At 41.3% G+C, this 24,996-nt stretch overlaps 1 protein-coding gene and 1 pseudogene across 6 annotated transcripts; both read right to left on the minus strand.

Annotated features, from left to right (window-relative positions):
• Positions 1–273: 273 nt before the first annotated feature.
• Positions 274–2,211, minus strand: LOC105495638 (prohibitin 1 pseudogene; annotated as a pseudogene).
• A 98-nt stretch (positions 2,212–2,309) lies between these two features.
• LOC105495423 (zinc finger protein 607) lies at positions 2,310–23,644 on the minus strand. 6 transcript variants are annotated; one of them, XM_071087666.1, is made up of 6 exons: positions 23,363–23,644; positions 20,176–20,579; positions 17,522–17,603; positions 15,584–15,710; positions 13,789–13,887; positions 2,310–4,870 (listed from the first exon to the last, which is right to left on the minus strand). In XM_071087666.1, exons 3-6 carry the CDS (start codon positions 17,528–17,530, stop codon positions 3,015–3,017), a joined length of 2,091 nt encoding a protein of 696 aa, XP_070943767.1. In that variant the 5' UTR covers positions 17,531–17,603; positions 20,176–20,579; positions 23,363–23,644; the 3' UTR covers positions 2,310–3,014. The 6 variants fall into 6 exon arrangements, with proteins under 6 accessions (XP_070943767.1, XP_011763241.2, XP_011763238.2 ...); XM_011764939.3 differs by lacking the exon at positions 20,176–20,579 and having other exon boundaries at positions 13,789–13,884; XM_011764936.3 differs by lacking the exon at positions 20,176–20,579.
• Positions 23,645–24,996: the final 1,352 nt, after the last annotated feature.

The following is a 24,996-nucleotide window of genomic DNA, read 5'->3' on the forward strand; positions in this document are numbered from 1 at the left end:
GTGGATTACCTGAGGTTATGAGTTCAAGCCTGGCCAACATAGTGAAACCCCGTCTCTACTAAAAATACAAAAATTAGTCGGGTGTGGTGGCAATGCCTGTAATCCCAGCTACTCGGGAGGCTGAGGCAGTAGCATCACTTGAACCCAGAAGACAGAGGTTGCAGTCAGCCGAGATCACGGCCACTGTACTCCAGCCTGGGCCACAGAGCCAGACTGCATCTCAAAAAAAGAAAAAAAAAAAAAAAAAAGAAAAGAAACAAAGTGAGACAATAGTAAAAGGGAGTAGACAGATTTTATTCAGCAATAACTACTGTATTAGAGAACAGAATACGGTGTAAACTGAGCTCCACTTTGGGAAACAAAAATCAGGAGTTGTTGAAAATGGTGGGGTGTACTAAAGGAGACACTGAAAGGTGTTAAGGGGGAGTTTGGTCCCTGTGACTAAGGCATCAGGTTTTTTTTTTTACTAATTGATATTTATCCAGAGTAGAAACAAATTTCTTGTATCTTTATGACTAAGACAGTTGTGAAAGTTGGAGCAAGACAGCCACCAAAGTTAGGCCCTTACACTCCCATAGGAACTAAGAGGTTGGAGCAAGAGCTGGCTCTCTGAATGTTTGCATTTCAAATTCAGCTCTGAGGAGACAGCTCTTGGTGGTAGATTTACATCTCAAAGGGGCAGAGAAATTATTTATAATTGCATCCTTTCTAAAGTAACTGCTTCAAGAGGGGGCTTAAGGACCTATCACTAGTTTCAGGTTTTGGCTGGAACAGTATGTTTTCAGAGCAGCACTGAGCTTTCTCAAGCAGGTTTTTATTTTTTTTTTGAGATGGAGTCTTGCTCTGTCACCTAGGCTAGAGGGCAGCGGCATGATCTCGGCTCACAGCAATCTCTGCCTCCCGGGTTCAAACAATTCTCCTGCCTCAGCCTCCTGACTAGGTGGGATTACAGGAGTGTGCCACCATGCCCAGCTAATTTTTGCGTTTTTAGTAGAGATGGGGTTTCACCATGCTGGTCAGGCTGGAGTTGAACTCCTGACCTCAAGTGATCCACCTGCCTTGGCCACGCAAAGTGCTGGGATTACAGGCGTGAGCCACACTGCCCAGCTTACATCTGAATTTCATTCCAGGATTAAGTGTCTGATTCACCTAAACATATCAGAATGAAAGCCCTCTTATGGTTTTTACTTATTAAGTTTACCCAGAATGAATTCAAATTTAAAAACCGTAAAACCTAAAATTTTGAATTCATTAAATCTGAATGGTTAATGGTTTTCATCTCATCAAAATGCACTAAAAATAACACAAGTAATGATATTATTATATATAGAAGCTAATGTTTATTGAACATAACAGTATATTCCATGTAGTTTCCCATAATTTTTTCATGTACTAACCCATGTAATTCTTCTTTTGTTTTTTAGAGAGCTGAAGTGATTTTACCTTTATTTCCTTCACTTTAAGCCAATCATGAAATTTCAGTGATTTCTGGGGTGAGGGCAGAAGGTGGTATTACAAATCATCGGGGCTGTGGCCCAGTTGCCTCAGGGAGGTGCAGGTAGGCTGGGCCCTCACTAGGGCAACTGGAGGAGCACGGACTGCCCCACTGGCAGGCAGATGATGTTCCAAGAGCGTGAGAGCTGGTATGCAATGTCTTCCACAGTTTCCAGCTTGCACAGCTTGCTCAGGCCATCTCCTGCAGTGGCCAGTGAGTTGGTGATCAGCTCAGCTGCTTTGGAGTCACCCTCAGCAGAGATGATGGCCGCCTTTTTCTGCTGCTTAGCCTTCACCACAAATCTGGCGCTCTCTGCCTCCTGCTGGGCCACCTGTTTGGCTTCCACCGCTTCTATTAACTCCTTCCCGAAGGTCAGATATGTCAAAGACATGTTGTCCAGGATGAGCCCAAAGGTGGCTGCTCACTCCATAAGGTCGTTGCTCACCTGGCTGGAGACCAGCTCTCTCTGGGTGATTAGTTCTCCAGCATCAAAGCAGGCCAGCAGTGACTTGAGGAGCTCAGTGGTAATGAACGGCAGCACAGGCTCATCATAGTCCTCTCCAAGGCTGGTGAAGATAAGAGGATGCTGGCTAGTGATGGGCTGGAAGAGGATGTGCAGTGTGATGCTGACATTCTGTAAATCTTTGCTACCAGTGATGAATGGCGCATTATGTGGTTGAGAGCAGCAGTCAAAGATAATTGGTTTTTGTACCCATGGGATGAGAAAGTGAGTCCCTTCCCCTACCACAACATTCTGTACTCCACGGAATTGGTCAAAGATGACAGCTCTGTGCCCAGCATCCACATTATATAAGGCAGAATTCACCATGCCTCCTGCAACAGCTAAGGCCAGGCCAAACTTGCCCATGGACTCAAAACACTTTGGCAGCCATGTTTTCTTCTGCGGAACCCTCTCACACCTGCTTCCACTCTGACTTTCACATCTAACTCATGTAATTCTAACAGCACTATACTGTAGGTACTACTATCACCATTTATATATGATCCCCAGAAGGGATAAGTATCTTCCCCCATATCATCCCAGCTATAAGAAGTGGACATCGATCATGAGCATTAAATATGCAGAATGGCTAAATAGCTTTTCCCATCATCGCTTATATAGACAGAGGTTTCCTGTTTAATGACTTTTCCCAGGTTTAACAATAAATGATTGTTGCTGCAAGATGTTTACATGGAAGTATAAAGAATGGTTTCCTGCATTCTCTCAGTTTTCCTCTACTATGATTATTTTGGCAATCCAAAACTAGAGGAATATCAGAAAAGGTTTTATGTTATTAAAAAAATACATAATAAATTCTCTGAATCTGAGTTAACACAGTTCTTACCAAAGAAACTGCATATTTACATTTTGGAAAGTTCACACCAATACAAATTGATGCCTAACAAAAACTGAACTGTATCTCAAAGCCATTCCACATTGTCTTCAAATTGTTCAGTGGGATAAATCAATTGACAGAATGTGCTTTCTTTACTACCTGTATATGCCACAGTTTCTCTATCAAATATGAATTCTCTGATGTACTTCAAGGATGGATCTAAGCCTAAAGGACCTTCTGCATTTATTACATTTAAAAGGTTTCTCACCAGTATGAACTCTATGATGTATACTAAGTTCATGGCTACTATTAAAAGCTTTCCCACACTCTTCACACATATAGGGATTTCCATCAGCATGAACCCTTTCATGTCTAACAAGATATGAGGCACAGCGAAATGCCTTCCCACATCTTTTACATTCATAGGGTTTATCACTGGTATGAATTCTCTCATGAATAATAAGATGTGAAGCATGACTAAAAGTTTCCCCACATTCTTTACATTCATAGGACTTTTCACCAGCATGAGTTCGGTCATGATATATGAGGCTTGTGGCATGACGAAAGGCCTTGCCACATTCCTTACATTCGTAGGGTTTCTCGGCACTATGAATATTCTGATGGGCTTTAAGTACAGAAATGAACCTAAAAGACTTCCCACATTTGTTGCATTCAAAGGGTTTCTTACCACTATGAATACTCAGATGCTGAGTAAGCTGTCCAGATACACTAAAGGCCTTCCCACATTCCTTACATTCATAAGGTTTCTCACCAGTGTGAACTCTGCGATGTATAGTGAGTTTATGGCTATAACTAAAACCCTTCCCACACTCTTGACATACATAGGGTTTCTCTCCTGTATGAATTCTCTCGTGTATGACAAGATACGAGGCACAACGAAAGGACTTCCCACATTCTTTACATTCAAAGGGTTTGTAACCAGTATGAATTCTGTTATGATGGGCAAGGTGTGCGCGCTGACTGAAGGCCTTCCCACATTCCTTACATTTGTAGGGTTTCTCACCTGTATGAATATTTTGATGTATTTTAAGGGATGAATTCAGCCTAAAGGACTTCCCACATTTGTTACATTCAAAGGGTTTCTTACCACTATGAATACCCTGATGTCGAGTAAGTCGTCCATACACACTAAAGGCTTTCCCACATTCCTCACACTTATAAGGTTTCTCAACACTTTCAAATGTATGAGGTGCAGTAAGTTGATGGCCACTACTAAAAGCCTCCCCATTTTCTTTACATTCATAAGGTTTCTCCCCAGAATAAATTCTCTGATGCATAGTAAGTTGATACCTACATGTAAAGCCCTTACCGCATTCCTTGCATTCATAGGGTTTTTCTCCAGTATGAATTCTTTTATGACCTACAAGGTGGGAAAACTGACGAAAGGCCTTTCCACATTCCTTACATTCATGTGGCTTCTCTCCAGTATGAATACTCTGATGTACTTTAAGGCCTGCTTTGAGCCTAAAGGACTTCCCACATTTGTTACATTCAAAGGGCTTCTCACCAGTGTGAATACTCTGATGTCGACTAAGTCGTCCATACACACTAAAGGCTTTGCCACATTCCTTACATTCGTAGGGTTTCTCACCGTAATGAAATCTGTGATGTACAGTAAGTTGACGGCTAGTCCTAAAAGCTTCCCCACACTCTTTACATTCATAGGGTTTCTCAACATGAACCTTCCCATGTTGAGCAAGGTTTGCAGGATAACTGAAGACTTTCCCACATTCTTCACATTCATAAGGTTTCTCATGAGCATGAATTTTCTGATGCTCTCTAAGGTCTGTAAGATGGCTAAATGCCTTCCCAAACTCTTCACGTTGATCAGGTTCCTCACTAGTATGAATTCTTTGATGTACTATGAGTTCTGTAAGATGACTAAAGGCCTTCTGACATTCCTTACACTCGTATGGTTTCTGTCCATTATGAATTCTCTGATGGAGAGTAACAGATGACTGTTTCCTATAAAGGTGCATTTTCCCATCGCTGATTATTTCATACCTTGAATCCAAATCTAGAAGACATATAATAAAAACATTTTGTTTATTGGATGAGAAAACGTCAATGTATTGTAGAATTAAGAGAAATTCTCACCTATTACAGATGCCGAGAACTCAAAAATACAGCTATAAAATATAAAAAATGAAAGGAGAGCTCAAAAAATGAGTTTCTACAGGAGGAGTGCAACCTTACACATACATGCACCCATACACAAAGACACACACACACACACACACACACACACACACAGCCCTGTTTTGTAGTGTTTGCCAAGATCTCTGGTATAAATACTCCCACTGAGGGCAATTTCAAGCTGTCAATTTAATGCAGATTTATTAACATATATGCATAACTGGCTCTAGAATGACAGAACTGACCAGCTGTACCACACCCCCTCTATATAAATTTATATCATATGCTAAGAAGACAGGCAAATATTGATATGGAAATAGAAGAGTAAAATGGAAGAATTCCAGCAGATTGAACATCTGTAGGATCAGAAGTAATAAAAAAAAGTCAGGGTAAGATAACTAAATAAAAACTCAGTATCTTATTTAATATATAGAGAAAAGAAGTATACATGGTCATACATAGAAAGGAATAAACTACAGTTGTGGGAACACCCATCTTTCGGGGAAATTGTAACTGAAGAATGATCAGGTTTACAACATATGTAGATGTGATATACATGGAAATTATAAAGGGTAAGCAAATCATGATGGAGAAAATGGGTACACATCATAATCATGGGCATTCAGTATCAGCAGGCAGGGAATTCAAAGAGTGAATATTTATCTCAATAAAAAGGAAAGAAATAAGTTAAAGATCACTACCCAACATTTAGGAATTTAAGAGCAAGGTACAGGAAAGTAGAAAAATAAAGATAAAAGCAGAATGTGATGGGTTAGGAAACAGAATAGTGTCAACACCTAAATCAAAGACATGGTGTTTACAAAAATCATTGGGTGAAATATGAGCTAAAGCAACCAAAAAATAATAAAAATAAAAATAAGAAGGGAAAATAAGAAACAGAGATTTTATTTAAATTATAAGAGTATATATACATATCTTGAAAGTATTAAAAACAATGAATAATTTTGTAGGAATATTCCTCAGAGTGACCCTAAAAGTGAAAAGTCTAAACAGTCAATTGCCATGGATGAAATACAAAAAGCTGCTAAAAAGACAGTTATAATGAGCACATTTTACCACCTATCTTGTAATTTCTCAATATCTAAATTTTAAAATTATGCACATAAGATATTGCAGAGAAACAAACAATTCAGGATAGGAACAGGTAACATGAACCTGAAAATATTACAAAAGAAAAGGAAGGAAGTCTTCAAAGACTTAGAGTTGTGAGTAAACAAAACAATAAAAATAGTAGTGTTGAATATGAATTCTAAATTTCTCTTCAAAACATTAATATATCAGTACGTTCAATTCTTTGCCTTCTACATTTAAACTTAACTTCCTCGTAAAGCAACCTTTTTTGATTACCTACTCCACCCTAAATCATTCTGATCACCTGCTCCACCCTAACTCATTCCTGTTATGGGCTATACCGGCTCTGCCCTGATACCTGCCAAAGCGCTCACTCCGTCATTCTCTTTAAATTAGCCAATCAGAATTAGTTTAGCCTGTGCGGTCTAACCCTAACCAATAGGGGAACGACACAGCAGCAGGGGCCATGTGCCTCAGGGATAAGAATCCCTTCCCCTCCCTTGTCCAAATGTGCGCCCACCATTGCTCCATCGGTGAGAGCGCACCCTTCTATACAAGTACCTTGCCTTGCCGAGAATTAAAAAAAAAGAAAATTTTATATTTGAGTGCTATTTCTTTTGCGGCATTGAAACTTTATTTATAACAGTAGCATACAAAGGTTTGGAGCCAGGCTCAATGGCTGATGCCTGTCATGCTAGCTAATATGATTGCAACATCAGAACATTATGAAAAAGCTTAGAAAAACACACTGGAGCTCAAGCCTGTAATCCCAGCACTTTGGGAGGCCGAGACGGGCAGATCACTAGGTCAGGAGATCGAGACCATCCTGGCTAACACGGTGAAACCCCGTCTCTACTAAAATACAAAAAAAAATTAGCCGGGCGAGGTGGCGGGCGCCTGTAGTCCCAGCTACTCGGGAGGCTGAGGCAGGAGAATGGCGCGAACCCGGGAGGCGGAGCTTGCAGTGAGCTGAGATCCGGCCATTGCACTCCAGCCTGGGCGACAGAGCGAGACTCCGTCTCAAAAAAAAAAAAAAAAAAGAAAAACACACTGGAAATGACAGACAACATAGGAGCTATAACCACGAGTGGGGAGACAGAAAAGGATGAAAATGCAAATTATACAACTGAAACATATAATCACTAAGGGTCAGTAAACTTGATTGATCAACAGAAATTATTCAACTTGAAATGGAGAGAGAAAAATGGTTTAAAAAATTTTAGCTGGGTGTGGTGGCTCATGCCTGTAATCCCAGCACTTTGGGAGGCTGAGGCAGGTGGATCACCTGATGTCAGGAGTTTGAGACCAGCCTGGCCAACATAGTGAAATCCTATCTCTACTAAACATACAAAAAATTAGCTGGGCATGGTGGCGGGCACCTGTAATTCCAGCTACTGGGGAGGCTGAGGCAGAGAATTCCTTGAACCTGGGAGGCGGAGGTTGCAGTGAGCCAAGATTGCACCATTGCACTCCAGCCTGGGCAACAAGAGTGAAACTCCGTCTCAGAAATAAAAAATTAAAAAAAAAAAGAAGAAGAAGAAGAAGAAAACATTTGTAAAGAGCTGTGGGAATAAATCAAAAGCTATGGTTGAAATTATAAACTGAAAAAACAAAGATTTTGGCAGGAAAAATATCTCAGGAAATAGCGATTGAAAACAACTCAAATTTAGTGAAAGAAATAAATTTGTAGAATTACGATGCTCATTTAATGCCAAGTAAGATACATTTACTGATAAAAGCAAATTAAAATACTTTGTTGCCATCAGACTTACTATACAAAAAATGCTAACAAGTTATTTAGGCCCAAAGAAAATAATACCAAAGAGAAATCTGAATCTTCAGAATATAAGAAAAGCATCACTAATGATGATGTAAATACCTAAAATCATTTTTTGCTCCTTAAGTTCTTTAATATGACTGTCAAAAGCAAAACTAATAACACTGCCTAGTGAGGTTTACAACATATGAAGATGTGATATACATGGAAATTATAACGTGAAGGGTAAGATGGATATAAACCTATAAAAACACAAGGTTTATACATTTGTTGAGAAGGAACAACTCTATCTAGATGGTGAAACATGATGTATATTGTATACTATAATCCCTATAACACTCACTAAAATAAATTACTCAAGGAGATACAACCCAAAAGTCAACAGGTAAATTTATTTATTTAAAAAAATTTTTTTATTATTATTATTTTTTGAGATGGTGTTTCACTCTTGTTGCTCAGCGATCTCGGCTCACCACAACCTCCGCCTCCCAGGTTCAAGCAATTCTCCTGCCTCAGCATCCCGAGTACCTGGGATTACAGGCATGCACCACCACGCCAGGCTAATTTTGTATTTTTAGTATAGACGGGGTTTCTCCATGTTGAGGCTGGTCTCGAACTCCTGACCTCAGGTGATCCACCTGCCTCGGCCTCCCAAAGTGCTGGGATTACAGGTGTGAGCCACTGCGCCCAGCCAATAGGTAAATTTAAATAAATAGCAAAAAACAAACAAACAAAAATTGAAATAATCAAAACTACAAAAGGAATGGACAGAGAAACTAAATAGAGAAAAAAAGTAAAGTAGTAGACCTAAATGTAATCATGTTAATAATTACATAAAATGTATAGGGTCAAAACACTTTAAGAGGCAAAGATGAACATAGTGAATGACCCATCATCTCAAAACCATCAGGATGGCTACTGGTTAAAAAACAAAAAAACAAAACAAAACAAAACAGAAAATAACTAATGTTGAAGAGAATGCAGAGAAATTGGAACCCTTGTGCACTATGTAATGGCTACAAGGAACATACTTTAAAGACACAAAATATTAAAAGTAAAAGGATAGAATCAATATAACAAGCCAAACAAATGGTGGGCTATGTTAATATCAGACAACATAGATTTCAGGACAAAGGAAAATAGGAAGATTCAAGAAGGTGCATGTCATAACATAAAAGGGATCAGTCTATCAAGAAAACATAAAATTCCCAAACACTTATGCACCTGATAACACTCTCAAAGTATATAAAACAAAAACTGATTGAAATGCAATGAAAAATAGGTAACAATAAAACATAACTGGAAATTGGTCAGGCGCAGTGGCTCACGCCTGTAATCCCATCAATTTGGGAGGCCGAGGTGGGCGGATCATGAGGTCATGAGATCGAGACCAGCCAGGCCAAAATAGTGAAACCCCGTCTCTAACAAAAATACAAAAATTAGCTGGGTGTGGTGGTGCACGTCTGTAGTCCCAGCTACTCAGAGGCTGAAGCACGAGAATCACTTGAACCCAGAAGCAGGAGAATCGCTTGAACCCAGAAGCAGGAGAATCACTTGAACTCCGGAGGCAGAGGTTGCAGTAAGCTGAGACCACACCATTGCACTCCAACCTGGGTGACAGAGTGAGGCTCTGTCTCAAAAAAAAAAAAAAAAAAAAAGAAAGAAAAAGAAAAAATATAACTGGAAATGGAAATATTTTTCTAGAAACAATTCCCAGAACAAGTACACAAAAACATGGTAAAGATATATAAGATTTGCACAGTATCAACCAAGAAACTACATGAGATATTGACAGAACATCCACCCAACACCAACATATACAATATTCTCAAGCACATGTGGAATATTTGCCAAGAGGGCCCATACAGTACATAAAACAAATCTCAATTATTATTTAAAATAATTCAAGTCATAAAAAGCATGTTCTCTGATCACAACGGTGCTAATTATAAATCACTAACCAACAATGAAACATCCTTAACTGTTTGGAAAACAAACCAACACACTTCTAAATAAACCACAGGTCAAAGAAGAAATCAAGAAGGAAATCAGAAAGCAATATGAACTGAATCAAAATGGAAACACAATGTATCAAATTTTATGGAATACTAACTAATAAAGAACCACCTAGGGGAAATTTACAACACTAACATCTATGTTAGTATAAAAAAACAACAAAAAAAGACTTCAGTTGGCCGGGCACGGTGGCTCAAGCATGTAATCCCAGCACTTTGGGAGGCCGAGGTGGGCGGATCACGAGGTCAGGAGATCAAGACCATCTGGGCTAACACAGTAAAAGCCCGTCTCTACTAAAAATACAAAAAATTAGCTGGTGGCGGGCGCCTGTAGTCCCAGCTATTCAGGAGGCTGAGGCAGGCAAATGGCGTGAACCCGGGAGGTGGAGCTTGCAGTGAGCCAAGATCCCGCCACTGCACTCCAGTCTGGGCGACAGAGCGAGACTCTGTCTCAAAAACAAACAAACAAACAAACAAACAAACAAACAAACAAACAAAAAAACACCTCAGTCTTCACCTCAATAGAAAGAGATGAGCAAATCAAACCCAAAGCAAGAAGAATAAAAATAATAATCATCAGAAAAAGTAAAATAGAAAATTGAAAATCAATAAAAAAAAAAAATCAATGAAACCAAAAGCCGATTCTTTGAAAAGATCAATGAAGTTGATAAACCTCCACCCAAAGGAGAGAAAGGGAGAGAAGGCATAAATGACCCATTGCAGGAATAAAAAAGGGATTATCACTATAAATCATAAAGTATTATGAACCCCATGCCAATAAATTTGATAACTTAGATGAAATGAACAAATTCCTTGAAAGACACAGACCACCAAAGCTTGACTAAGAAGTAGATAAAGCGATGAACACTACCATCCAGTAAATAATTTAAGCTGGTCAGGCCCTTCAGAAAACAGTTTGCCAGGGTCGGGCATGGTGGCTCACGCCCCAGCCCTTTGGGAAGCTGAGGCAGGCAGATTATCTGAGGTCAGGAGTTTGAAACCAGCCTGGCCAACATGGTGAGACCCTGTCTCTACTAAAAATACAAAAATTAGCCGGGCATGGTGGCGGGCGCTTACAGTCTCAGCTGCTCAGGAGACTGAGGCAGGAGAATGACTTCAACTTGGGAGGCAGAGGTTGCAGTGAGCCGAGATTGCACCACTGCACTCTAGCCTGGGCAAGACAGCAAGACTCTGTCACCCCCCCCAAAAAAAAAAAAAAACTTAGATGAATGTTCAACTTCCAAGAAAAATACAAACCACCAATTTTTAGTTAAGAAACTGAAAATCTGAAAAAGAAAAAAAATCTGTATTTCTTTCTCTTCCTCTCTTTCTCGAAATCTCTCCCCCACATCTGCTCCCTTCTCTCTTTCTCCCTTTTGTTCTCATAAAGTAATTAAATCAATAACCCAAACACTTTGTATAAAAACAGGTTAATGGGCCGGGTGCGGTGGCTCAAGCCTGTAATCCCAGCACTTTAGGGGGCCGAGGTGGGCAGATCACCTGAGGTCAGGAATTTGAGACCAGCCTGGCCAACATGGTGAAACCCCGTCTCTACTAAAAATACAAAAATTAGCTGGGCAGCACACCCATAGTTCCAGCTACTTGGGAGGCTGAGGCAGGAGAATTGCTTGAACCCAGGAGGCGGAGGTTGCAGTAAGCCACGATCACGCCACTGCTCTCCAGCCTGGGCGACAGAGTGAGACTTTGTCTCTAAATAAATAAATAAGTTAATTTATTAATTCACAGTTTGGTAATTCCAAAATCTCTGCCTTATCTGGGTCTGGTTTCAATCCTTTTTTTTTTTTTTTTTTTTAATGATGTTTACTTATTTTCAGCATGCCTTGTAATTTTTGTTAGAAAAAGCTGGACATGGCCGGGTGCGGTAGCTCATGCCTGTAATCCCAGCACCTTGGGAGGCTGAGGCGGGCGGATCACTTGAGGTCAGGAGTTTGAGACCAGCTTGACCAATATGGTGAATCCCTACCTCTACAAAAAAAAAATATATATATATATATATATATGATATATAAATTAGCCAGGCATGGTGGCAGGCGCCTGTAATTCCAGCTGCTCGAGAGGCTGAGGCAGGAGAATTGCTTGAACCCAGGAGGTGGAGATTGCAGTGAGCCGAAATCCCTCCACTTTTCTCCAGCCTGGACGGCAGAGCAAGACTGCGTCTGGAAAGACAGAAAGGGAAGGGAAGGGAAGGGGAAGGGAAGGGGAAGGGAAGGGGAAAGGGAAGGGGAAAGGGGAGGGGAAAGGGGAAGGGAAAGGGGAAGGGAAGTGGAAGGAAATGGGGAAGGGAAGGGGAAGGAAAGGGGAAGGGTAGGGTAAGGTGAAGGGAAAGGGAAAGGAAAGGGAAAGAGAAAGGGAAAGAGAAAGGGAAAGGAAAGGAAAGAGGAAGGAAAGAGAAAGGAAAGAAAAGTGGCGAGGGGGGAGGGAAAAAGAAAAGAAAGAAGAAAGAAATCGCTGGCCGCGATGTGTCCCGTAATAGGAACTGAGGTGAATACACCTTCAGTGTAAAGTTTGAGGTTTGTCTGCCTGGGAGTTAGGCCGTGTTCATTGTGTGCTGTAGCTGTTTGTGTTGTAGTTTCAATTCTTCCAGTTTTTATTTATGTCTTCTCTTTTGTCTTTGGGTTTCCCTAGCAATTCTTTCTTAAATGGAGACTGTCTTGCAGGTCTCTCAGTTGGAATCCACAATTTTTATTCTGTAGCTCTGTTGATAAGGAGGTAAGGTATTGCAGAGGGACGCTTTCTGTAATCTTATGATTAGCACTCTCTTCCCCACCGTGGCCAGAGGGCTCAGGTTGTAACCTTGACAAGAATTTCTTAATTTTTTTTTTTTTTTTTGAGACAGGGTCCCACTCTGTCATCCAGGTTGGAATGTGATGTTGTGATCTCGGCTCACTGCAGCCTCTGCTTCCAAGGCTCAAGTAATCCTTCCACCTTAGCCTCCCAAGTAACTGGGATTATAGGCAGTGCCACCACACCTAGCTAATTTTTCATATTTTTTGTAGAGACAGGGTTTTGCCATGTTGGCCAGGGTGGTCTTGAACTCCTGTCTTCAAGTGATCTGCCTGCCTTGGCCTACCAAAGTGCTGGGATTATAGGTGTGAGCCAGAGAGCCTGGCCAAAATTCACTTTTCTTGATATACAGTTCTATGAGATTTGAAAAATGCATAGTTGTTCATAACCACAGTGAGGATATAGAACAGGCCGGGCGAGGTGGCTTGCACTTGTAATACTGGCACTTTGGGAGGCTGAGACGGGTCACTTGAGCCCAGAAATTCCAGAGCAGCCTGGGCAACACAGTGAGACCCTGTCTCTACAAAAATACAAAAATTAGCTGGGTGTGGTGGCACACACCTGTGGTCCCAGATATTGCAGAGGATAAGACTGTGCCACTGCACTCCTGCTCTGGGTGACAGAGTGAGACCTTATCTCAAAAAAAAAAAAAAAAAGGTTGGGCAGGGGATATAGAACAATTCTGGGCCAGGCATGGTAGCTCACACCTATAATCCCAGCACTGTGGGAGTCTAAGGCAGGAAGAACACTTGAGCCCAGGAGTTTGAGAACAGCCTGGGCGATGTAGGGAGACCTCATCTCTAAAGAAAAAAAAATTACCAGATGTGGTGGTATGCACTTGTGGTCCCAGCTACTGTGGAGGATCACCTCAGGTGATCTGCCCGCCTCGGCCTCCCAAAGTGCTGGGATTACAAGCGTGAGCCGCTGCGCTGGGCCTTCATTGGCTATTTCATGCTGAGATACCCATTTCTTCTCCACATCAGAAGCCTCCTCGCTGAGGAGGGAACTTTATGACTAATGTTTCAAGGATGTGTTTACCAAATGAGATGACCACTTCCACGAGGGCTATTTACATACAAAAATGGCTGCCCCTGCCTGACTTGCTCTTACCTGTACATTCTCCTCTTGTTTCTTCCCCCACAATCATCCATGGCTCTTTTCCTTGCTCCAATAAGGTGATTAAATCTGGCTTAGATATGGAATGTCCTGCTTACAAAGAAAAGAAGTGCCACAAAATACAGAAATCAAATTTGAAGGTCAAATTTAAAATTACAATTGCAATAAATGAAAGGTCAAAGTGATACAGAATAAGATTTTAGAGAAGAGTGAGAGAAATAAGAAAAAGATCACCCAGGGAGAGTCAATCTTTTTGTTTGCTGGTTTTCAAAAAATCTCGCTCTGTCACCCAGGCTGGAGTGCAATGGTGCGATCTTGGCACACTGCAACCTCCGCCTCCCAGGTTAAAGTGATTCTCCTGCCTCAGTCTCCTGAGCAGCTGGGACTACAGGCATGCGCCACCACGCCTGGCTAATTTTTGTATTTTTAGTAGAAATGGGGTTTCACCATGTTGGCCAGGCTGGTCTCGAACTCCTGACCTCGTGATCTGCCCATCTCGGACTCCCAAAGCGCTGGGATTACAGACATGAGCCACCATGACTGGCCTCAAAAGAAATTTAAACTTATATGTCCTCTAACTGCAGTAAGCAAGCATAAAGTGGTTGAAAACACACACTCTAAAGCCTGGGATTGGCTGGGTGCGGTGGCTCACGCCTATAACTCCAGCACTCTGGAAGGCTGATGTGGATGGATCACGTGAGGTCAGGAGTTGGAGACCAGCCTGGCCAATGTGGCAAAACTGTCTCTACTAAAAATACAAAAATTAGCTGTGGGTGTGGTGGTAGTGCCTGTAATCCCAGCTACTAGGGAGGGTGAGGCAGAAGAATCACTTTAACCCAGGAGGTGGAGGTTGCAGTGAGCTAAGATTGCCCCACTGCACTCCAGCCTGGGTGACAGAAGACTCCATCTCAAAAAAAAGAAAAAAAAAGAAAGAAAAAAAAAAAAAAACAGCCTGGGATCAATTCCTGACTCTGTCACTTTCCAGCTGTGTGTGACCTTGGGCAAGTTACTTACACTGCTGTGCTCAGTATTCTCACTTATAAAATTGGGAAAATAGTAAGGCTGTTGGGAGTATTAAATTACTTGATATATGAGTAAAGTACTTAGAAAAATGTCTGTGTGGAAATCACAATGCTAGCTGTTCACATTATGCTACTGCAGTTATTTTACTAAGAGTATACAAGAAGAGATATCTATAGCATATTCATCCCATTTTACACGTAATTTTCATGGATTGTAAGTTTCAACTATAAATCAAATAAATTCTGTCTCAGGAAATGGACTGTTTTCTCCTCAGTCTTAAGTAAGTTTAATTTATCCAATCCACCACTCTATGACTATATGAACAGGCTATCTCTTTTGATAATAATAGCAATTCAGCACCTTCTGTCAAATTAATATCGCTGCAAATGGATCAGATAATAAAATGGAGCACTAAAGCAATTCTGTGCACAAAATAAATAAGAAACCTGAACGCCCTGACAATGGTTCTACAATGAACATCAGAAAATTCTAAGCTAAACCACTGGTTCAACCCACTTTCTGGGTTAAAGAGACAAATAAAAGAAGTATCAGAGGGAGGTGCGAATGTCACCGAAAGATAGAGAAGATGAAAGTGTTGAAAGGAGCTGCCATTGCTGACTCAAAGCTGAAACCACCTCAATAGAAATAGAGAAAACAAATTTAGTTTCTTAAAAGGCAGCCCTGAAAATCACAACAGAAAAAGAATATATTCTACAGAACAGATGATTCTAAATTATTCTAAATCATTCCAGGTTGATAAACATACCCAGTGAGACTAAGTTATCGTAATTCTCCATCATCACCTCCTGGTACAAGGTCTTCTGAACCAGGTTGAGATATTCCCACTCCTGATGAGAGAAGTCTATGGCCACATCCCCAAATGTTATCGATTCCTGAAACAGCAAATCGAAACAGCAAACCCACGTATTACTGGGGAAATTAAAGAAAAGACTTAAAAAATGGAATAGAGGGGCTGGGCGCGGTGGTTCACGCCTGTAATCCCAGCACTCTGGGAGGCCGAGGCGGGCGGATCATGAGGTCAAGAGATTGAGACCATCATGGCCAACATGGTGAAACCCCGTCTCTACTAAAATACAAAAAATTAGCCAGGCATTGTGGTGCATGCCTGCAGTCCCAACTACTCGGGAGGCTGAGATAGGGGAATCACTTAAACCTGGGAGGTGGAGGTTGCAGTGAGCCGAGATCAGGCCACTGTACTCCAGCCTGGGCAACAGAGCGAGACTCCGTCTCAAAAAAATTAAAAGAAAATGGAGTGCATGGCCAGGCGTGGTGGCTCACGCCTGTAATTCCAGAACTTTGGGAGGCTGAGGTGGGTGGATCACCTGAGGTTGGGAGTTCAAGACCAGACTGACCAAGACGGAGAAATCCTGTCTCTACTAAAAAAAACACAAAATTAGCCAGCATGGTGGAACATGCCTGTAATCCCAGCTACTCAGGAGGCTGAGGCAGGAGAATCGCTTGAACCTGGGAGGCGGAGGTTGCGGTGAGCTGAGAATGTGCCATTGCACTCCAGCCTGGGCAACAAGAGTGAAACTCCGTCTCAAAAAGAAAAAAGAAAAGAAAAACGAAAATGGAGTGGAGGAGATGAAGGACTGCATTGCAGCAGAAGAGCAAGATAACCAGCACACAGACCAGAAATATATGCTATCAGGGAAGGGAATGAAGCAGAATTTATGCATATTTTTGAAGAAGCTTGAAACACAGACAAAACTTTCTGCCTGTTCTGGGACACTTCTTAGGTATCTGACCCTTTTGAAAATGACAAAATAATAATGTTTTTCTATTAAACTAAATCATTATTATGCACATAACGCCCTGGTGGTATCTGCCTCATAAATTCTCAATCAGTGTATGTTAACTGAGGAATATTTTGACTTGGAAGAGAACTTAAATTTTTAATTAAGAGATGTTTTATGCAAAATATGGTACAGATTCTCAATTTTAGAAAACTAGGTTTCCTGTGACCTCGTGGTGCAACAGTAGTGCATCTGACTCACGCGTCTGACTCCAGAAAACTAGGTTTCCTTAAAATTAATAATCTCTTCAAGCATCAAGTACTTCATTACGTCAAATCTTACCATGAGCATTTTTGTTTGTTTTGACAAAGGATTTTATCATGACATCATTATGTTATGGTATTTGTTTTTCAGGACTTTTTATCCAGATCCACAACTTCTGTGTTTACGAGTTCCAATCCAATAGACTAATTCACAAGAAGCATGATATTTTATCCTACCTGAAGATTTAGATCCTTCAGTGCCAATTTCCACCTTATCTAGCTGAAAAACTCAAATGTCTGGAAAATTTAAAAGATTTCCCATGGATGGTCAAATGGAACTGTTGTCTCAATCGCAACAAATGACAAAACCGACCTGAAATGCGTATATCTGTACTCAAAGAACTTGACTCCTTTCCTCTGTATCACTGCCCAAAATAGAAGAATGGGCACCTAGAGGACATTGAGTAATTTGGTCAATAACAACACGAACGCTAGTGAATTTGCAGTAGCCCACCTAGCAAGGATGCTGGGTGACGTGGTACATATTTTACAGGAAGAATGAGAACTGGGGATTAGGTTAACTGAGCACCCTCTCACGAAGGTAACTTCAGGAAACATGATGAAAAGACGTATATGACCTAAAAAATCACACACACATCAACATGGCGAGAAATATCAACTTACACAGGCCATGGTTTGAGACTGGCAAGAGTTGATCAGTCCTCAGGGTTTCTCTACCAGAAGAGCAAAGTCAAAAAACCAAGACCTGAAAGAAGAGAAGACCTTGAGACCAGTTGTGCTTCAGTGTTCCCCACAGGACTCAAGGTAATAGTGCTGTTTTCCTCTTCCATTCCAAGTTCCAAACTACCTCCTCTTACATACAATTTGGGAAGATTAAGATTCTGGATAAACCCATTTCCTCCCCGACTACCCAAGGGTCTCACCTACACAGAGTCATACATCAGAAACATACTGTCATGGAAACCAGACCCAGATAATTCAGTGGGAAATTTTCTGGCCAATGTATGATGTTGGTGAGGCAGATGTGGACCTCAGATTAGGCAGCTCTGTCCTGCTTTGAGCAGACCTACCTCTTTCCATTCCCTCCTTTAAGGGTAAAAACAGGGCACATCATCCATATCAGAACCTCTTTTTAGTCTTGAAATTGGGTGAAATTGGTCAAGATATTGGAGACAGATAGTGACTGTTCAGCGTTCTGAGCCTAGCAAAGCTTCCTAGTTAAATATATAACAGACTATCACTGTCCTAGAATACAAAGTAGTCATTAAATGTGAAATTGAGAAAAATTCAAGGACATGAAAAATATCAGAAACAATGTCAACAGAAAGATCACACTGACCAATACATTTATTTTTGTAAAATATATAAATACATATCCATCAATACAGAGAGAAAGGCTGACAGACAGATAATCATAAAATAGGCAAAGTGGCATGCACCTGTAGTCCCAGCTACCCGGGAGGCTGAGGCGAGAGAATCACTTGAGCCCAGGAGTTCAAGGTTGCAGTGAACCATGATTGTGCTACTGAACTCCAGCCCGGGTGACAGAGCGAGACTCTGTCTCCAAGAAACAAAAAAGTGCTTATAGTTATAGTGCTTATATCTCACTTTGTATTCCATTTTGGCTCAATACATGAAACAACTAAATAAAGCTAAAGGAAAAGTAAATAAACCTTTGCTTAGCAACTTCCCAAAATCAGAGTTTGATAAACAGCATTCCTTATACTATTGTGTGGCTCTTGATTTTTTCATTATTAATGTTTCCTTCGTAATTATTGTAAGCATGCACATATTAACTTGAAACGTGTATGTGTTTCCAATTTGTTAAGGTGGGAATTTCAACAAAATTATGTTTTCTCTAAATTTAAAATCATTTTACTGAATGGCTTATCTTCTGTGGGTTCTTTTGGGTCACCAAACCTAAACTCACTTCATCACTGGTTCTTAGATATGTTAGAATTGTGTCTCCAACAGCATGGGGAACTGTCCCTGAGTAATCTTCTCTGTGAATGGATGATGGCCTCAATACAGATTTACTTCAGGTCTTCTTAACAGAAGGGTTTATTTTTTTCCTAAATCTGGCAGGTAGGTCAGGATATCTTCCAGATAGCTGCTGAATTTCCTCATGCAATTAATTTTGCTTTCCATCTAATATCAATACAGTGAAAACTACAAGGTTTAAAAGATATAGCAGAAACCTGTTTATCACCATACACAGCCCATAGACTCAGTATAATTTGTTCATAGCCTGACTGTTGCTATAGTCAGACTGATGGCTCTGTTACGTGACATCACCACGTAGGTCACCTAAATCTCTCCAAATGGACTCTATCACATACTGCCTTAAACTTCCTCCTATTCAGATTTGATTTGCCTTCATAGATTATATTTCAAAGGAAGCAACTCTATCTTTTCAGTGATTGTCCCATTTCAAATACTACAATTTTCAAGTGTGGCATACTAGAAGCACTTAATAAAAGTCTGATTTTTTTTTTTTTTGAGACAAAGTTTTGCTCTTTTGCCCAGGCTGGAGTGTAGTAGCGTGATCTCGACTCACTGCAACCTCTGCCTTCCAGTTTCAAGTGGTTCTCCTGCCTCAGCCTCCAGAGTAGCTAGCTGGGATTACAGGCGCCCACCACCACGTCCAACTAATTTTTGTATTTTTAGTAGAAACGGGGTTATCACCATGTTGGCCAGGCTTGTCTTAAACTCCTGACCTCATAATCTGCCCGCCTCAGCCTCCCAAAGTGCTAGGATTACAGGCGTCAGCCACTGTGCCCGGCCCAAAAGTAAGATTTTTTTTTACCACAAAATTCATTCGTAGGAATTTCTAAAAGGAAATAACTATAGAAGTATACAACCAATATGTACAATACATTCACCAAAGATAATTTTTGACTATCGAAATTAAAAATACAAACATTAAAACACAGTAGGGAGTAGTTTAAACATATTATTCTCCCGAATATGGTAACAACCTATGCCATTATTAGTAAGATTGATTTTAAATCATATAATCAAAGGAAAATAGTACCAAGGATGAGTTACTAAATAAGACAGGTTTAAAAACGTATGCACCCTGTCTCTACTAAAAATTTAAAAAAAAAAAAAAAAATAGCCCGGCATGGTGGCGGGCGCCTGTAATCCCAGCTACTTGGGAGGCTGAGGCATGACAATCACTTGAACCAGGAGACACAGGTTGCAGTGAGCCGAGATGATGCTACTGCACTCCAGCCTGGGTGACAGAGTGAGACCCTGTCTCAAAAACAAACAAACAAAAAGCAAACAACAACAAAAAGTATACACAAATTAGTTACCTGGTATCCTGGTAAAATTAGGAAGACAGGCTGTCTTCTCACTCTCAAAAGTGATACCGAGTTGTGCCCTATGAGAGATGCTAACATCTCAGTGCCTGTTTCCCCATCAGCAAATAAGGGATAGGGTGGCCGGGCGCGGTGGCTCACGCCTATAATCCCATCACTTTGGGAGGCCGAGGTGGGCAGATCACGAGGTCAGGAGACCGAGACCATCGTGGCTAACATGGTGAAACCCCATCTCTACTAAAAATACAAAAAAATAGGCGGGCGTGGTGGCGGGCACCTATAGTCCCAGCTATTTGGGAGGCTGAGGCAGGAGAATTGCGGAACCCGGGAGGCGGAGGTTGCTGTGAGCTGAGATCGTGCCATTGCACTCCAGCCTGGGCCACAGACTGAAACTCCAACTGAAAAAAAATTTTTTTTAAAAGATGATCAGGTAAGTAAGGAGAAAATGCCCCTTTCCTTACTCCCCAGCAGGTACAGAAAACAAGATACCACTCAGCCTCACATAAATTCAAAGAACTGGATCTAATAAAGTACTAGGTCAAGAATATTAAGGAGAGTGAATCTTATTTTCCTGCCAAATACAAACATTTATGTAAGTATTTGTAAATATTACAATACCTATTTATTATTATTACTGAACTATCTTTGGAAATATTACCATACTTGCAAGACATCTGGAAATCATAGATTACCATGCTTTTTTCTGCAGTAACTTTGCATTTCTAAATTACTAATTCTGAGAGGATGTCTTACTTCATAATTTGTGCCCTGTTAAGTTTTAAATCGCATTTTTAATACCTAAAAGGTATAAAAACTTGGATTGTTTTTCATCTCTGAAGGAGGTCCCTAGTAGCTAGCTCTCCTCTTAATATGCAGGGATATATGAAATCCCATGTCAAAAGACTCAGTTACAACACACTGACTTACAGATCTAATGGGCTTTGTGATTCATGAAAGGGGTAGCCTCCATTGTACAAAACAGCATAAGAGCTCCTACTGAGCAATGGAGAAACAGTGGATTTTGTAAGGTGGGAACAAATAAGAGAACTATAGAAAAAAAAATTGGTGACCATCAGGCTACTTCAGTTTACTTTTTTCTGCAAGGGTTAAAGCGGAGGTCATTTCCTTATTATGCTGACTCGGGTAGGCTGGAATCTCCTGTTTTCAGGAAAAACTGATCTGTTTGGCACTCTACCCGCTCCCTTAAAGTTTCAGTTTTGTAATGTGGCTTTTAGTATGAGTAACTTCATTTTGGTTTAGTCTGGTCTGTTGGAGCCTAGTGCAGGAGCTCAGTCCAAAGTAATGGTGTCTCATCATACTGGTTTTATATCCACGGTTGGGATAGATTCCTTTTTCTAACTAAAATTGGAGTCTTTGTCTATTTCATTAATTCTCTTCTGTAAAGACAAAACCACACACAAGTGCTCACGCATGAAAACTGAAAACATATACACCCACATTTTTAAAGTGATTATCTCTGGGCAGGGAGGTTTGGGTTATTCTAACTTTCTTCTTCGAAACTATCTTAGGGAATGAAATTTTTGTGATGAACCTGCCTTAATTCCATCATCATAAATATAACTTCAAGATATTTCAAAGTAGTAAACTATTCCTAGAAGTATCATTACGGGGAGAGGGTACATGTGTCATCAAAGAAATCTAAATATTAGGCCCAGAATGAAAAATTAGTGCGCCTAAAACATGTAACACTTTGTCTTCTTGAACAGCGTTTAGCTGTGTTTCTTCTACATAACTAGAAACAATTCACTATAAAGATTCTTTCCTAAATGGACAGGGAATGTCTTCTGCACATTTAATGGGAACAGGTACACAGAATAGGTCAAGTAATTTGGGGCACACATTATATGCTCAATAAATGTGGCCACAACCCTTCCATTCTTCTCTGAAAAACCAATTAAATAATCATTTTGGATACAATCCTTGCAAAAATTTTGCAAAATTCCATTTTTAAAAAATGAGCTGCATGTATAGTTTAACATTTTGAGAACTGTGATCCATCACTGTAAGTCTAAACAGTCTTAAACATTAGATCACAGCTATTTTTCCTGTGACAGATTCTTTACAAACATAAATCTTATTATCTGTATAATATCCAATCCCATGGATGTTGTATAATTTTCTTAACCATTCCTATAATCTTGATCAATAGTTTTCTGCAAAACCATTCAAAGGTATAAAACTCCTTGATTCCAGATCTAAAACTCAAGTCTAAATAATCTGGATTATGGACATCCTCGAAAAATGCATATTAACAAACATGTGCAGCAATTCTTTATAGAATTTCAGGGGGTTTGTGATGTCCCTTATGCCCACAAGGGCACTGGTCTACAGACAGTACACCAATAACTGAGAATTCCTGTTTTGGAAAACTTAAATTCTGGCTCACTTCCTTCACAACACGGTTAAGTTCATATTCTTGTTGCTTTTGATCTACAGAAATCCAAAATAGAATATCCAAAATTGCCTCATAATACTTAGCGCTTACGTTTCCCCCCTCCAAGACTACAGGCGCATAATTTCATACACATAACCAGAAGGAAGTATGTTGGATGGAATCTGCAATCATCCTTCACTGCAGGTTCTTAGGGTCAGAATTCAAGAAGGCGGTGTCTGTTAAACATGTAAATGAAACTCCAAGAACCGGGAGATGGGGGCGGAGTAACAACCCTTTTCAGGAGGGAATCCTACACTCGAAACTGACAAACTCTGCCAAACTTTAGTCAGGCTATTACATCTTCAGCTAGGTCCATCTGTACACTTCACTGTAAAATCTGGCTATAGCAAAGAACTATTCTAAGTCAGTTTAGCAAGACCCCTTCGCCTCTGTATCTTCATCCTCCACCGTCCCCCAGGTGATAAAGTCTTATCACCCAGGTCTCTCTCTCTCCAGAAATAATCCTTTTAGCTGCGTTTAGTCAGAATCTTCCTTAACCCAGACATTTCCTCTTAGTAATTTCTCATCCAGTGATCCCTAACCTTCTTGGCTATAAATTCCCACTTGTTCATGCTGAATTCGGAGTTGAGCCCAATGTTTCTTACCCACTGCAAAATCCCACAGCCGGGATCCCAATACCTACCACGATGGTCCTGAATAAAGGCTTCTTTGCATGCTTTAACAAGTGTCACCGAATAATTTTTTATTTAACAGAATCTATCATACCTGTCTTAAGGGCAATTACTCCTCTAAGCTTCCCATCCTATCTGCTTCTTCTCACTGGAAATCTTCATCTAAGACTCAGTATCTGATTTCCCACTGGGACCATTTCTCTGTTGTAGTCGTACTAGGCTGAGAAGAAGGCAGAGGAAGCAGGAGGGAACCTGGAGCCAAGAGTCAGTAGACCCCACAGAACCCTGCGAAGCACGCTTTGCAAAGGACACGCACGGCATGTCCAGGTAACACAAGGTCGACCACGCACCCCTCACAGTCCCACAACTGCACCCGCGTCACTGTCGCCGCTGCGCCGTCTCTCACGCTCCCCGCCTGTCTCCTAGAGACGGGCCCCTCCTCCGCATCTCCAGCACCCTAGGGCCTGAGGAGGCGGGAGACTCGCCCGGCCCGCGCCTGGGGCCTCCGTGCTCTGAGCGCCTCCTGCAGCCCTACTCTCACCGCCACGCAGGGTCCCACGCGGGCGGCGGGCTGGGGCTGCAGAGGCTCCCGCAGTGACCTGTGCCGCCTTCTTCAGGTGAAACAAAGTCTCGCGCAGCGCAGAGCCAGAGGTCCCGGAACCGGAGCCAAGGGTCGGAGTTTTCTCCGTTGCCTGTGGAATATGTAGTCCAGGCCAGAACTGTCAGGACTGCAGGCACGGGTGAGAAGTGGGGTCCAGAGTCCTAAAAACCTACGAGAAATACGGCGGTGACCACTGGGATGGCGCGCCCCTCCCAACACCCGAGCCCCGGAGACTTCTGGGAGTGGCCGCCTTGCCTAGGAGTGCGCATGCGCAGATCGGCCGCTACTGGGGCCCCTGACATGAGGCTTAGGGTGGAGTTAGTGCGTTCTCAGGGCCAGAAGGAGGCGAGTCTGAGTGGAAAGCGATCCAGGTAGCCTCGGAAGGGATCACCTGCTGGATGGGTGTGAGCTCCTCAGGGTGGGGCGCCGAAACCGTCATGGCCCCTGAGATGGCGCCGGCCTCCTTGGTAACACTTGGGACCGGGACTTTTAATACCACTCGACAGGCCCAGCTTGTCTCATCAAGTGCTAGGTAAATGGACTCACGTCCTATACGAGGGTTTGAAGTTCCATCACATTTTTCAATACATGACATTATTATGTTCTTCATCTTTGGACACGAATACATTTGACTAAAAACTTGACTAAAAAATCATCTGAAGAAATAACTGCTAAATAGTTTTATTATTTTTGTTCTGGGATAGGCTTCTTAAACGTAAAATAAGAAATTAAAAATATTTTTTTGAATCTTCATGTAATACTTTGTAAATCTTGATAGTTACTTTTAAGCATCCAAAATTTCCAAATGGTAAAAAATGAATATAAGAAAAAATTTTAGGTAAGTAAATTTTGGGGAAATATTTATAACAGCTAAAACAGACAAATAGATAATAGTCCGGATTTCCTGTTTCTTTGGCTTAATAAAATATTGATGAATACAGGCCGGGCACGGTGGCTCACGCATTTAATCCCAGCATTTTCGGAGGCCAAGGCAGGAGGATCAGTTGAGGCCAGAAGTTCAAGACCAGCCTAAGAAACATAGTGAGACACCCCTCTTCTCCTCCCAAACTCTACCAAAAACAAACGTTAGCCTGGTGTGGTGGCATACGCCTGTGGTCCCAGCTACT

The sequence above is a fragment of the Macaca nemestrina genome, chromosome 20, assembly GCF_043159975.1.
Source record: "Macaca nemestrina isolate mMacNem1 chromosome 20, mMacNem.hap1, whole genome shotgun sequence".
In the NCBI taxonomy this organism is placed as follows: Eukaryota; Metazoa; Chordata; class Mammalia; order Primates; family Cercopithecidae; genus Macaca; species Macaca nemestrina.

Bases quoted from the DNA above. Each gene is read 5' to 3' on its own strand.
- LOC105495423 (XM_011764936.3), bottom strand. The intron at 13,888-15,583 runs GTATGTTTATCA...TTTCTTTGTAAG, and splicing joins CGATAACTTAGTCTCACTGG to CAGGACATTCCATATCTAAG. The intron at 4,871-13,788 runs GTAAGAGCAAGT...TATGTCTTCTAG, and splicing joins AACAAGAGGAGAATGTACAG to ATTTGGATTCAAGGTATGAA.